The sequence below is a fragment of the Tauraco erythrolophus genome, chromosome 4 (genome assembly GCF_009769465.1).
Source record: "Tauraco erythrolophus isolate bTauEry1 chromosome 4, bTauEry1.pri, whole genome shotgun sequence".
NCBI classification, from domain to species: Eukaryota; Metazoa; Chordata; class Aves; order Musophagiformes; family Musophagidae; genus Tauraco; species Tauraco erythrolophus.
The window spans coordinates 17,367,013-17,380,663 of record NC_141468.1 but is presented as its reverse complement, the minus strand read 5'-3'; the positions used below and the strand labels follow the sequence as shown (position 1 = coordinate 17,380,663).

The window sequence follows — 13,651 nt, the reverse complement described above, 5'->3', positions numbered from 1 at the left end:
TTACCCTCCTGAATCATTTACCCTCTCTACTACATTTCTACTTTACAAAGGTGAGAACCATCACACTACGTAAAACGCTCATCTATCGATCTGAAGACCTAGTAAGAGAAACACTAGTTTCTTCTCTAATTACTGCTGAATTTAGTAGCACTTTTCAATGCAGGCCCTTGTAGAAAGATTCCAATATAATTTCAGCAATAAAATCTTTGACTAATACTTCCTGCACGACAAAACAAGCAATGTCTACCCGCAGACAGAAGACCACTTCATTCCTGGAAGGCTGCTCTGGTGCTAGCCTTTCCGTAGTAACAGGAAAGGTCTGTACACCCGTTCTCCATGATGCACTGAAAATAGATTCTCAGTCTTTAAATGTGTGAATACACACATACATTTTTTGGCATGTGTCAAGTGGTCACAGCAACTTTTACAAATGTACTTGTCATGCTGCAAAAGCATCTTTATAAGACAGTGACTAGCAAAACGAGTGTAATGAACTTATTTATGTCTGTCTGTATTTACAAGCGGCAAAAGGAACCTGACATTTCTAGAAAAATCTAATGTCATTACAAAGAATAAGCATTCTAATCATTTTAACAGTCTCATCTACTAGGCATTTGACAACAGACAGCACTGCATGAATGTAAAGCTCCCCAGAATACTCCCGAGACAGTGACAGGCACTGGCATGTCCTGTGTTGGATATAAACCAGGCTGCTGTCTGAGAATCCAGCTAATTAACTCCCACGGTTTTTTTTAACCACTGGAATCTAGCTAGCATCCAGGCTTGAATGCCAAGGTCATTAGGCACATTCCTGTGGTAGAAACTCTCCTGAAGCTGGGAACCAGGGTTTGACTGCCTGCTTGACCTGCTTCCGCACATTGCTTGGGTAATTTAAACCAAATTTTCCTCGGAACAGCTTTCTGAGATACAGCGAAACTCCTCAGCAAACTGATGGATACAAGTGACACATAACAGCATTATTGAGGATCTGTAAACATGCCATTAATTTTACACGGAAGGAAGAAGCTCAGGAGAGCACTGGCCAGAGAAAAATTAAGAGCTTCCCAAATGCAGATCTCTTCTTGCACTCGTCTTTGCAATGAATTCCGTTAGAGAAGGGAATGCTTCTTTATATTGACAAAAGCAGGATTCTCCATGAAGCATTAAACTCCCGTGGCAGGAAGATGTTCCTTTAATGAAGTTAATAAAAATGGCTGAAGAAAGCAAACCACTCAGCTCGTCTCCCTTTATAGATTTTTGCTCCCAATTGTCCTCCTTCAGGGACTGTGGAGACCTGCCAGCTAATTTTGTGGACAGGATGGCTTCTAGGCTTGCCTCTGATCTGCAGATGATGTTATTATTTCTTCATAATTGTTTACTGTATAAAGTCAACATCTTTCTCTCCAGAGGGACATTGCTCAGAGTCACTCATAACAGCCTTTTAGCTCACAGTTGTGGGCCTGCTGCGGTCTCGACATACTCATGTCAAGGTTAATGTCACGTCAAGGCACTATTAGTAGCTCCTTTCCTTGTGTGGTTATTCTTCCAACTGCAAGAGTACTAATGCAATTTAAAATTACTTCTAGAGCATTCTTGACTGGCCTTTAGGGTCGTTGCAATTACACAGACAGAAGTTTCAAGGTTTCCAAGAGTACTGTGGGAGTAATTGCAATTGTGGGGAAAAACTAGATCTCTGTGCTCTGAAAGCACAGAATTGAAAGCAATCACCTCCACATTCAGTGCTGCCTGGGAGATGGATTCTACCTGTGACCGCTATCGTGCCACCTGAGCTGCATATTGGAAGTTTCCCATTGCGCTCCCATCTGTAAAAGCAAGATAATGCTTTTTATCAACTTTGTGGGAATTTTATAATTCTATGTTCATGAAGAGAACAGAACTGCCAGCCTTTCTGCACTGCTGCTAAATGCAAAACTTTCCTAAATCTTGGAGAAGAGAGTCCCAACACTAACCCTCAGACCACACTGAGAGAGAAGACACAGCTCTTCTTTTACTACAAAGTGAATAATTTAAGAATATTTTTGATCACTGTTTTGAAACCACCCTGTAGACGTCCCTGGGCAGAGCTGGAGGCAGCAAGGTTTGCATGTCAACCGTTCCTTTGTTAACTGGTTCAGTAATACCAAGGGCTGCAAAGCCCCCTACTATGCTGGTGCCCTGGGCAAGACGCACGCTCCTCTCCGTGTTATTCCAATACCAGTCAGGCTTATGTAACTGATTTAATAAATTAAAAAAAAATTCCTATTCTTTGCTTTGCATGCATGATCTTACAAGTGCATCCGTCGTGCATTAGCCGTGCTGCTTCAAGGTCTGACTTGGACTTCGTCAGAATTATTCTAACGCCATCTGCCTCCCCCAGGGCCACTGCTGGCCACTGAGTTCGCTATATTCAAAAGAACCAAAACGCTATATTCTTCTTGAAAAACATTTGGACGCTCTAATTGTCTCCCTAGGTTTCTATGACAACCACAGCAACATAAACAGCCTTGCTGGCAGCCACAGGAGACTGAAATCTCTGCTCTCTCCCCTCCTCTCCCCTCCCCAGAACTTCTCAATTTCGAACATTCTGTAGCCAAATAAATATGATTAACAATAAACATAGAGGTGGTGTCTAGTACACCAGGCTGGCACTGGGGAAACTTCTTGCAAATAAAAATCTATTACAGTATTTTATGATAACAGTCAAAACATTGCCCGTTATGTCAGTGTTATCGAAGTACCTTGGGATCAACTGTGAAGAACGGTGCAAAGCTATAAATATATAAACAGGAGGGGTTTCCATGTCAGCTCGCAAGGCTGCAGAGAGCTTTAAAAAAATATGACAAGGCCTTCTCTGCTGGTGCCTCTAAGCACCTCTCACCTTGCTGGTGGGTTACACATCAGGGATAGATAAACCCCTGAGGGGACGTCAGGACGGTTGGGGTTAAGACAGCTGCAGAGCTATGTGGCTGTGCTCACCCTGTGCAATGTGACCGTAGGTACCTCTCCATGGCTGCAGATCCCAGCCTCCCAGCAGGCAAATCCTAAACAAAACGTGATCGCAGCACCAGTGAAATGCTCTGTACGGCACCGTCAGTCCGAGTCCAGCAGAAGCCGTTTCTCTGAACCTCTCGCATCAGGCAGGATAGTCAGAGCTGCTGCTTTTTGCTAACTGAGGTCCAACAAATCCCAAACAGCTCAGGTCTTCCTTCTTTCCTGAGCAAAATTAACAGCAAAATAAATCGGCCATATGAGGCCAGGGTAACTCTGGAGGTTATAAGCCATTTAAACCCATTCAGCCAATACTGGATAACACGAAGCCATCAGACTACAAAGAGGTAGCATGTGATAATTCTGATTATCAGCTGTCCATAGATCACAAATTCATCTTTCAAATTGTTAAACCAGTTTCTGACCATAAAAGTGCCACGTATTTTTAAAATAACTTCCACTGCACATCCAGCGTGTGACAAAGTAACTTTGTGAAACAAAGAGATGCCATTTCAAGCATCAGCACAGACTAATTTCTTCACGAGTGCTGTTAGTTTGTCTGAGGCACTTGTTCTCCCTATGCTGCCAGAAAGATACAGACGATTCCTGCTGCTCTGAGACACAACTGGGGCTGTAACCACGCAGTCTTCACTGCAGCCATCTTCTCACTTGAAGAGGAAATCCCACAGCTTTGTGGGATCAATTTTGCTGTAAAGCAGACTCAGGATTTGAGGAAAGAGAGCACGGGGTACGTGAACGTGAACCTTGGAAGCCAACATCTATGGAGATTCCCACTGGCCCAGTATGCAGAAATACACGTATTTGGGAGGAGAAGGAGGACGTGAAATACTTGTCTGTTCCACAGGGCTTGGAAGGAAGTGACACATGACATTTCACAGCTTGAAGGACCAGCTTTTAAAAAACTGCCTGATCACACAGACCAGGTGGAAGCAAGATTAGAAATCAATGAAATAAACATTAGAAATGAGGATGAACATATAATCTTTGGAAAAAGAAATGTGGCTATTTCATTGGGTTTCCTTCTTAAGCCAGAACTTTCACTCCTGTGACTACCAATATAACAAATTTTAAATTGTTCTGTTTTCTCTTGAAAGATTTTGAACAGGTTCCTTGTGCTATGGAATTATTGTACAATATGGAAGTATTGTATTTTGCAACATGGAAAGGAAGTATTTCTTCTTTCCTATTTAACTTGCTCCAGTAGGCTCTACAGCAAGGAGTGCTATGTGAGAGTGAATCATGAATATAAAAGGATTACTGATGCCCACATTTACCACATGTTATATAATAACATGGTCTAATAAATAGATTATCTATCAACTACTCATAACAAGTTTATGTTTCCATTTATGTCTTCCCGCATGCTAGTATGATTTTGCCAACTACAGACCTGATACTTAAAACTACAGCATACATGAAGTGAATGTTAACTTGGAATACAAAGAGAAACCTGCTGCCTTACAGACATGAGTATGAGTCCCTGATTTGCTGGTGAGCACATCAGGGTATTAGATAATACACAGGGTATGTTGTAGAATGCACCATTGAAGATAGTCACAGAACAGTCAAGAGGGGTGAGATTTCGTCGTTTTCACAGTTATTTATTAAGAAACAGTAACAGCCCCAAAATGATCACAGTGCTCTTGAATTATGACTACAAAGACTATAAGCTACCCTCTTCTATGATAGGACAAGGGGAAATGGATATAAGCCGGAACATAGGAGGTTCTGCTTAAACATGAGGAAGAACTTCTTCCCAGTAAGGGGAACAGAACACTGGAACAGGCTGCCCAGAGAGGTTGTGGAGTCTCCTTCTCTGGAGATGTTCAAAACCCGCCTGGACGCGTTCTTGTGTGATCTGATCTAGGTGGTCCTGCTCTGGCAGGGGGATTGGACTAGATGATCCTTTGAGGTCCCTTCCAATCCCTAACATTCTGTGATTCTGCATCTGGAATGAACTACTAGGCATAACATTCTAATAGTACCGAAATCAAAAGAAGGGTAATTTTAGAGTAATTTTAAATTAATGATTTTACCATTAGTAGATATTTTCACACCTTCCAACCTCTGTCCAATATGACTCACTGCCACTGAGGCACTCGGTTTTAACTTCTGAGAAATACACACGAAAGTTAAAAAAATAAAATAGAAATGAAAGTCCAGACACCACATGAACCTTTGTATATTTCCCAAGTATGTTTATGGCATGTGGGTGACATAGATGAATTACGGTGAGGAGGTTTTTATCAGCAGTAATTATATAATTCCCTTGTGGGACTGAACCATTCCAAACTGTAATCCAAGACCTAATCATTATTCAAGCATAGATAAAGCCTTTACAGGATGTTGTTCCAACTCATAAAGCCATTCCTTAAGAACAGTCAATACTTCAGAAAACTTGAAGATTGCTGTGACTTCACAGGGAATCTTTGTGCTGCTTAAAGAAAAGAGATGTGATGCATTTTGCAGTTGCATTGGGACTTTTCTACGAACACACGTTTTTACACCCTAAGTGCAATGTACGGCATGACGTTGCTTTTAAGCACAGGAACACAGAAATCTATGGCCACAAACCATGCTTTTGACAATCTGAACTTTTCAGATGTTTATAATTTTAGATTATTCAGCTGAGCAACTCAGTTTCTTTAGTAGGCCAATATTAAAAGGGTGGTTTAATTAAAGCATTTAAAAAGAAAATTAATTCAGAGGACTTTAAGTATATACCTAGGGAATATGCCCTTCAAATAAATTAAGACATCAGGGAAGAGTAATTTTCCTAATTGCTAGTGCACTTTTGCCATACGTACTAAGTGGCAGACTATACTAGACTGGCTGCACACATCAGGGTCAAAGCTTTTATTTAGAACGCTTGTTAGAACCTAATTGCCCATTTTTGACAATGCCAAGTTATTTTTCTCTTCCAGACCATCCTAAGAGTGACGTTTTATGTAAAAGCAAAAGTGTTCCCAATAGCATAAAACTCATCGTCACTAGAGCATAAGACCAGAAAATCTTGAAAAGTGACATACCTGCCCCACGCTGCTTTCATTGTAGAATCTTTATCAACAGGAATGCATGAGGACTCAACAACACTTGATTTATTCAATTTGTAGCAGAGACCACAGTCTGGATCTAACATACATCCATTACAATAACTGAAAGAGAAAGAAACAAATACTTCAGCTACACTTTATTCATTTGTATATGTCAAAACCAACAACATCTCCTAATCAATTTTGGGATGCACATAGTCAAGTTGTAAGTGTTAGAAACAAGATAATAGAAACTGCCCTAAAACTAATACAGATTACTTTCAGCACCTTCTGTACCACATTTTGGTGGCCCAGTTGCCAATCTCCCAGTGACATGTGATCAGGTTGTAGGAGAATTCACTCATAGAATGAATTTTAATTAAAAAAAGACAGATTAGAGTTGGAAAGAAAGAATCATACATCATACCTAATAACCAAATTAGGATTTGGGCACCTCTGGATGTGGGAGTCAGACTGAGATCACGATACCCAAGTGGGAACCGGGCACCTGAGTTCCCACTATATTTGATGGATGGAGTCAATATGTCAATGGAGCCAATTCACATATAGGTATCCAGTGCCCAAAAATATCCCGCCAGCCTTTCACCTGCCACTGCAGAGTGTGCAGTGCTCTCGCAGATCATTCCTGTCCATCAGGCTTGCCAGCTCCATACAGATATCTCTCATTTCCTTGGTAGTCTCAAAGAGCAAGAGATGTTTATGTTTAGTCAGTTTCCTCAATGCAATCTTGCAAGCTATTCAAGTGACTCAACAGTAAAACTGTTCTTTAGACTCCACTGGTTGCACTGACCACATCCCCACTGACTGCTGGGAGCCTAGATGGCAAGTGCCCTACAGATACTTCACTTAGGTGTCAGTCTAAAACCTGCCCCTGAGAACAAACTGAGTGGGATTTGGGCATGTGAGCTATGAAGGTATTCCAAAACCCTTCATAAAGTTATCTGAAAGTTATCTGAAAGTTTCTGGCACAAGCTTCCCCAGATCTTGCAAATGCTCAAGACCATTGCTACTGTGGTCTAACAACCCAGGTGTTTATCCTCCTTGGAAGCTGTCTCAGATTCAGAGACACATTCTCATAAGTAAAGCCCCTGATATATTCTAAGGGATAACTTTAAGAGTTAAAAATATGAGAATGAAAAACTATAAAACATAGAGTCAGTCTGGAAATTTGAAATTAAAATTAAACTTTGAAATATAACATCTGGAAATGTGTAATTAAGGTGACCAAAATAGCTTCAACATATATCCCTGTAACAGCAAAACCAAGGAAATAATCCTTTCTGAGTGTGTATCTTTATCATAACAATGACTTAGCGAATGAAGAAATAATCTGCTTAAACTACTATACCATTATGAGAAAAAGTAAAAGTGACTGGATAACAAAGACCTAAGAAACTAGATCAGTCAAGCAGATTATATGGATTTAAAAAGGTCTGAAAGTACATGCTTAAAATCTAGTTGTTCAAACTTTTCTTACTATGGCGTTTCTGAAAGAGTTATAATAAGGTCAATTCATATGGTAGTTGGCAAAAAAGAAGACTGGGAAAGTGTTAAAAACTGCATTTGTTTTGCATTTTCCTACTTCTCTCAAGTTTCAGAAACGTGTGTTCTTTGTTATTGTGTGCTTTCTAAATTATCAAATTAATGTAGAATTTCCATGTTGTCTACTTTTTAGAAAATAAATCTATTTTATGTACACCTTCCTCTTGCTTAACTGATGGGTCAAATTCAGGTTTGAACAGCTTTTGGTTTTGGTTTTTTTTTTATATTAGGAAAGCTGCATTAAGTCAGCTCTTTAAACAGAGATATAAACTGCAGAAAACACTTTCACAATGGAGATGAAGCAGTATTTTCAGGAAGTCGTCAATCATCTAACTGCAGAAAACACACCTTCTCTTGCAGAGATAAAAAAGAAAATGATAACTCTGCAGTTATCAATTATGAAAGGAAAATTTCAATATTACATTAGCAAGACTTAGTTACATTTTGCTAATCAATATTAGGACAGCAATGGGCAGCAACCAAAGCAGTTGACAGGAACAGATGACTGCAGATGAATAAAAACATTTTTATAAATCACAAGAGTGTTTAAATCTGGAATAAAAATATTAAAAATAACTAAAAAATTTTAGCATCTTCCAGTGAAAAGAATCCTATGATGTCAAAAAGTATGGTGATACGTGATTTTCAAATTGTAGAACATATTCCACTCAAATTATGTTGTATAGTAAAGTACCTTTTAAGAACATCAATTTCTAAAAAGACCCAGGGTGCTGGCACAACCAGCATGGCACACTGGCATAGAAAGTAGATATTTCCAAACATTACAATGCTATCAAGTGCAGTCGTGGATTTTTAAGTCAACTATAAGCAAATTGTATTCAATGTGAACATCATGTGCAATATCCAACACATTAAAGTGGTCTTTCTCATCAACAATTCTCTTCAGAAAATTTCAGATTTCATTCTTTTTAGGTTTTACTTCAAGCAGAAATATCATCAAATACCCAACACCAGCCAGAACATCAGCAGGACATAAGAAAGCAGAGGAATGACAATTAGACACAGTGGTGAGTGTCATCTTTATAGTGTTGCCAGCAGAGGACAGGATAGGGACTGGACACCTCATCATTTCCCTCAATGTCCTCACAAAAATCAATGCATGAGATGAATGACAGAACTGAACTGTGTATTGTCTGTTCTGTCCTACTGGCCTCACTCTACAGATAATTTCCACGTAACCTCATACGGTGTTGAGTATCAGTAACCAGTTAACTGGGAAGCAGAAGGTATCTTATTTATTCCTCCTTCCCTATCCAGCAGTCAAAAAAACACTCCAGAAGTTTGATTCTCAATTCCAGTGTCTGCCTACATGGCTGTTAATCCAGCTGTTTCTCAGGCTTTGTTGGGTAGGCACAACTGTCTTCCAGTTGGTATTCAAGATAATAAAGGTTGCTGGATTTCATGTCGTGCTAAATGTCAGAGGTTATAGTTACTCATAACAGTCTAAGTAATTTAAAATTATTATTTTCCAGAGCTTTTCTGAAGCTTGTCTTTCAGGTTGAAAAGTAAAACAAATATTTAAAAACTCTTTACCTTTGGGTCAGGATTTTCTGCTATTAGCTACACAGTGAGTTCATACAATTAGGCTTTGACTTTAGGTTTTAGAGACAAGACCAATTTATGTCAGAGGAAACCCAGAAATTCAATATACAAGACTTAAAGCCCTTTCAAATCTAACTCCCAGCAGATTTAGAGTAGGTGGTTGTTGTTCAGACCATCTAGTATTCTTCTGTGTCCCATTTTATCACTGATATAAAATGTTTATGTTTTTGATGAGGTAAATAGTCATTGGTTTTTCCAAGATGAAGATCGATGGGTTTTTCCTCCAAAATATACACATTACAACTGTTTCATAACACAATAAAGAAATGTGTATAGCTTAATAAAGACTAATGATCACTGAAGATGCAGCACAAAATGAGACAGTAAGGTGTTTGGTTTTTTTTAAGAAGCAATTTAAAAACCAAAAATCATGTGCTGAGGCTGTTTATTCTAAATTTCTCTCTCTCAAAAAAAATCAAAATAAAAGATATAGTAGCTTCAGGCTTATGCTCTTCTTCAATCTAGCCCCATTACTATTTGCTAAACAAAAATAGACAATTTGAAATTGAACACATATCTTACATATATGCTGATAGTGATATAAATAAATTAGGACATACAATATACCAGGAAAATCAATGCACAATATAGTACTTATTGACAAGTAACCGTATACTACAGATCTCCTTCGTGTCCCCAAACATATCAGCTCTATCCAGATATACCCAAATACATGTCAGAGTATAAATCTATAAAAATACTGACACTTCTTCAAATCTACATCACAGATCACTTGTGGCCTTGAAAACTCTATACCAGAATATTCCAGGATGTCTACGTTAAGAAGGAAATTTGCATCCAATTATAAATGGGAGATATGTTTCCTGTATTTTATCATGAAATATTTATATCCACGCTAAGGTGATGAGCTAGTGTCTTGGCAACAGGTTCCTGTGTGAAGTCAGTTGAAAATTCCCAGGCAGGATGGTTCTCAACCAGAGACTGACAACTCATCAAGACTGAAATTCCTGAGAGAGATGATTTGATTTTGATGAAACCAGGCAGCATTACAGCAGAAAGGTTTTACAACGTGCCTAGTTCCCTCCTTGCTTACCAGCTGGACTCGTAGGCAACCCAACAAGAAGGCAAGCATCTAGACTCCAGATGCTTCAGGCTGTGTAGCAGAATAACAACAACAAGGAATGTGAGGCTCCAGAAGCCCAAAGATGCCCAGATTCCTTGCCACTCAGTGGCAAGAAGTCTACAAAACAAAAGTATCAGTAGCTTGGCCCCTCAGTTTATTTGGAAAAGACATGGATGGGATTTGGAGGTTCCTGCTTCATTGTCAGACCATGTTTACTGACAAGTTGATAGACCATTAGACTAGATATCCCCAAACCTGCAAATCCCACCTCTGATTCTGCCAACTCAATCAAGGTTTCCATGCTCTTATGTCCTCTTCATCTGACCAATGAGAATATCTGACATCCAGAAAGCCTGACAGCACTGACTTCAAGGTCTCTTCCTAGCAATTTCTTGCCAGCCTGAGCACCGCCAGCTTTCAGGATGTTCTGCTTTGGAGCAGCCTGCCTGATTAACCGTTCCTGGGGTTACAGGTTGATCCCAAAGGTCACAATTCCTTCCTCTTTCGCAGAGAATTTAAAGTATGTAGATGAATTATTTATTGGCTAGCTGTGCACATTTTTCTTGATATTAAAATTACTGGCTTTCTTCTTCTTAACAGTGTATTTACTAGCTTCTAGTGCAATCTTTAAAAAACTTGAATAAAAACTCTGACCTGCTAAAGTGACCCTCCGGATGCCAATGAAATGCTCACAATTGCTTCTTCCCCTGCTTTTTCTCCACTGCTCAGAATACTCCATACTTACATTTGGTTTGTCATTATTATTTTGTGCTTTAAATTTGTAAAATGACCTTGTAAGTAACGACTTTCCTACAATTCTCAGGAGTCTCTTAATTTAAGCTGCAAATTGTACCTTGCCACTTTTTGTTAAGTGATTTAGCAGTAAAAGACCTTTGACCAGTGCCCTTGCTCTGCAAGTGCTGCTTCTCTTTTTGTCAGATATTTTGTCTTTTTCAAGCTGAACCTCAATTTCTGAATTGCTCATTTCAAAACATTTCATCAATTCTCACTTTTGCCACATTTTAAGAAACTTTCAACTCTGCCTTCCGTATTCTGTTACCCAATTACAAAACTATATTAATATATCACTATCATCCAGTTACAGAAATACAAACTCAGCTTGATAATACATTATGGACTGTGCAGTTCTTTTCCAGAATGCAACACTTGATTTCATAATATTCTACCACATGGGTAGCATGAACAGCCTCTCAGAGTATCAAAATGTCCACAAATACAGACGTTTCTTGGGGATGGACTCTCTACTTCTTTTGGATTCATCAGTCTTCACTAAGCATATGCTGTGCAATCAGCCTGCGTATGTGAAAAAGCAGCTATATGTGAAAATCTGATACACTCACAACATGCAGGATATTTTGCTCACGCCCTGTCTTCTCCACAGAATAAATTCCACCCTTGTGAGCTTGTTGAACCCACTGCTCCTGCTCTGCATGATGCAGGTATTCATACTGCTGAACAAGGTTTTCCTTAAAGAACTGCAGGAACAATAAAAAAACATCTCAGGCAGGGAAGCCTTGATGTAGGGAAAGGAGGGTCTTGCAATATCTACTGAAGATTAGCACATGCCACCCAAAGAGAACACAAGCTGGAAAGGAATGTCACTTTGATTATGCTGCTTTTTGCTCTTTCCAGCTTGCTGTTTGCCATACTGAAGACATAATCCCAGGTGGGTGGATCTTTCATCCTACCTGGTATGCCCTCAGGTTTACTCTTTACTCTCAAGATTGGTTATGCACACAATCCTCTACCTCCCTTAGCATGTGGTGTAGTTGCTTTCCAGCTCCTTACAGAAAAACAACAGACTGAAATCAAGCTTTCCTTGCTTCTGTGCATGCTTTCTCCTATCTACAACCAGAGAATGCCTTCAGTCTCAACTGAAAGAAAATGGCCAAGACAGTTAGCTGAGTAGCACCGGTCAGAGCATGCCTACCCAACAGGACTCAACAAGGGCCAGAAGCAACCAATGAATCCAAACAAGAAAAACAGCCAAGATATCTTTTTAACAAAAAATAAAAGGACGTTAGGACAAATATTGCAGTAGATTTATCAGATGTTGACACATGAGGACATCACTGCATTTAGCTTTCAGACAGCTACACAATTAACAAGCTTAGGGTTTATTTGGTAAATGGCTTACTTTATTTTTCTACACAAACTCGTTTCAGTTAGGTACTAGGACCTTGTTTAAAACTGCCTGATGCTTGTGTTTGCACACGCTTCACTGCACCTCAGGCATGAAATCAAGCACTTTGTTAACCTTCTCATGATTTCTGTGTTGCTTCCAAAAGCCCACCATTAAATTCTGATTAAATATCACTAGCCAAGAAAACAGAGGATGCTCTAAGTAGTTAAAATGCGTGGTAACTGCAAGATACCACTCCAAGTGACGTATCTGGAAATGAACTGGCAATGTGCGCTTGCAGCCCAGAAAGTCAACCGTATCTTGGGCTGCATCCAAAGAAGCCTGGAGAAGGCTCCAGGGAGACCTTCAAGCAGCCTTCCAGTACCTAAAGGCAGCTTACAAGAAAGCTGGAGAGGGACTTTTCACCAGGGCATGGAGTGATAGGACAAGGGGCAATGGCTTTAAACTGAAAGAAGGTAGATTTCAATTAGATCCAAGGAAGAAATTCTTCCCTCTGAGGGTGGTGAAACACTAGAACAGATTGCCCAGAGAAATTGTGGATGCCCCATCCCTGGAAGTGTTCAAGGCCAGGTTCGATGAGCAACCTCATCTAGTGGAAGGTGTCCCTGCCTATGGCAGGCAGGTTGGAACTAGATGATCGTTGAGGTCCCTTCCAACCCAAACCATTCTATGATTCTATCTGGGACACAGAAAATACAATATTTAACAAAGAATGAAAAAAACCCACTTGAACTTCAAGAGCATTTTCCTGTTATGATAGGAGAACAAATCATAGAATCATAGAATGGTTTGGCTTGGAAGGGACCTCAAAGATCATTTAGTTCCAACCCCCCTGCCATGGGCAGGAACACACTCCACTACACCAGGTTGCTCAATGCCTCATCCAATCTGGCCTTGAACACTTCCAGGGATGGGGAATCTACAAATTCTCTTGAGCAACCTCTTCCAGTGTCTCGCTACCCTCAGAGGGGAAAAATTTCTTCCTTATATCCAATCTATATCTACCCTCTTTCAGTTTAAAACCATTACCCCTTGTCCTATCACTACACACCCTTGTAAAAAGTCCCTCTCCAGCTTTCCTGTAGGCCCCCTTTTGGTACTGGAAGACTGCTAGAAGGTCTCCCCGGAGCTTTCTCTTCCCCAGGCTGAACAGCCCCAACTTTCTCAGCCTGTCTT

At 39.9% G+C, this 13,651-nt stretch overlaps 1 protein-coding gene across 1 annotated transcript in view; it reads right to left on the bottom strand.

Moving 5' to 3' along the window:
- SLC2A13 (solute carrier family 2 member 13) overlaps positions 1-13,651 on the bottom strand; it is a 175,111-nt gene that overhangs the window by 20,368 nt on the left and 141,092 nt on the right. The window contains exon 7 of the mRNA XM_086610397.1: positions 6,039-6,164. Coding sequence (XP_086466523.1) covers positions 6,039-6,164 — 126 coding nt within the window. The remainder of the gene's footprint in view (positions 1-6,038; positions 6,165-13,651) is intronic.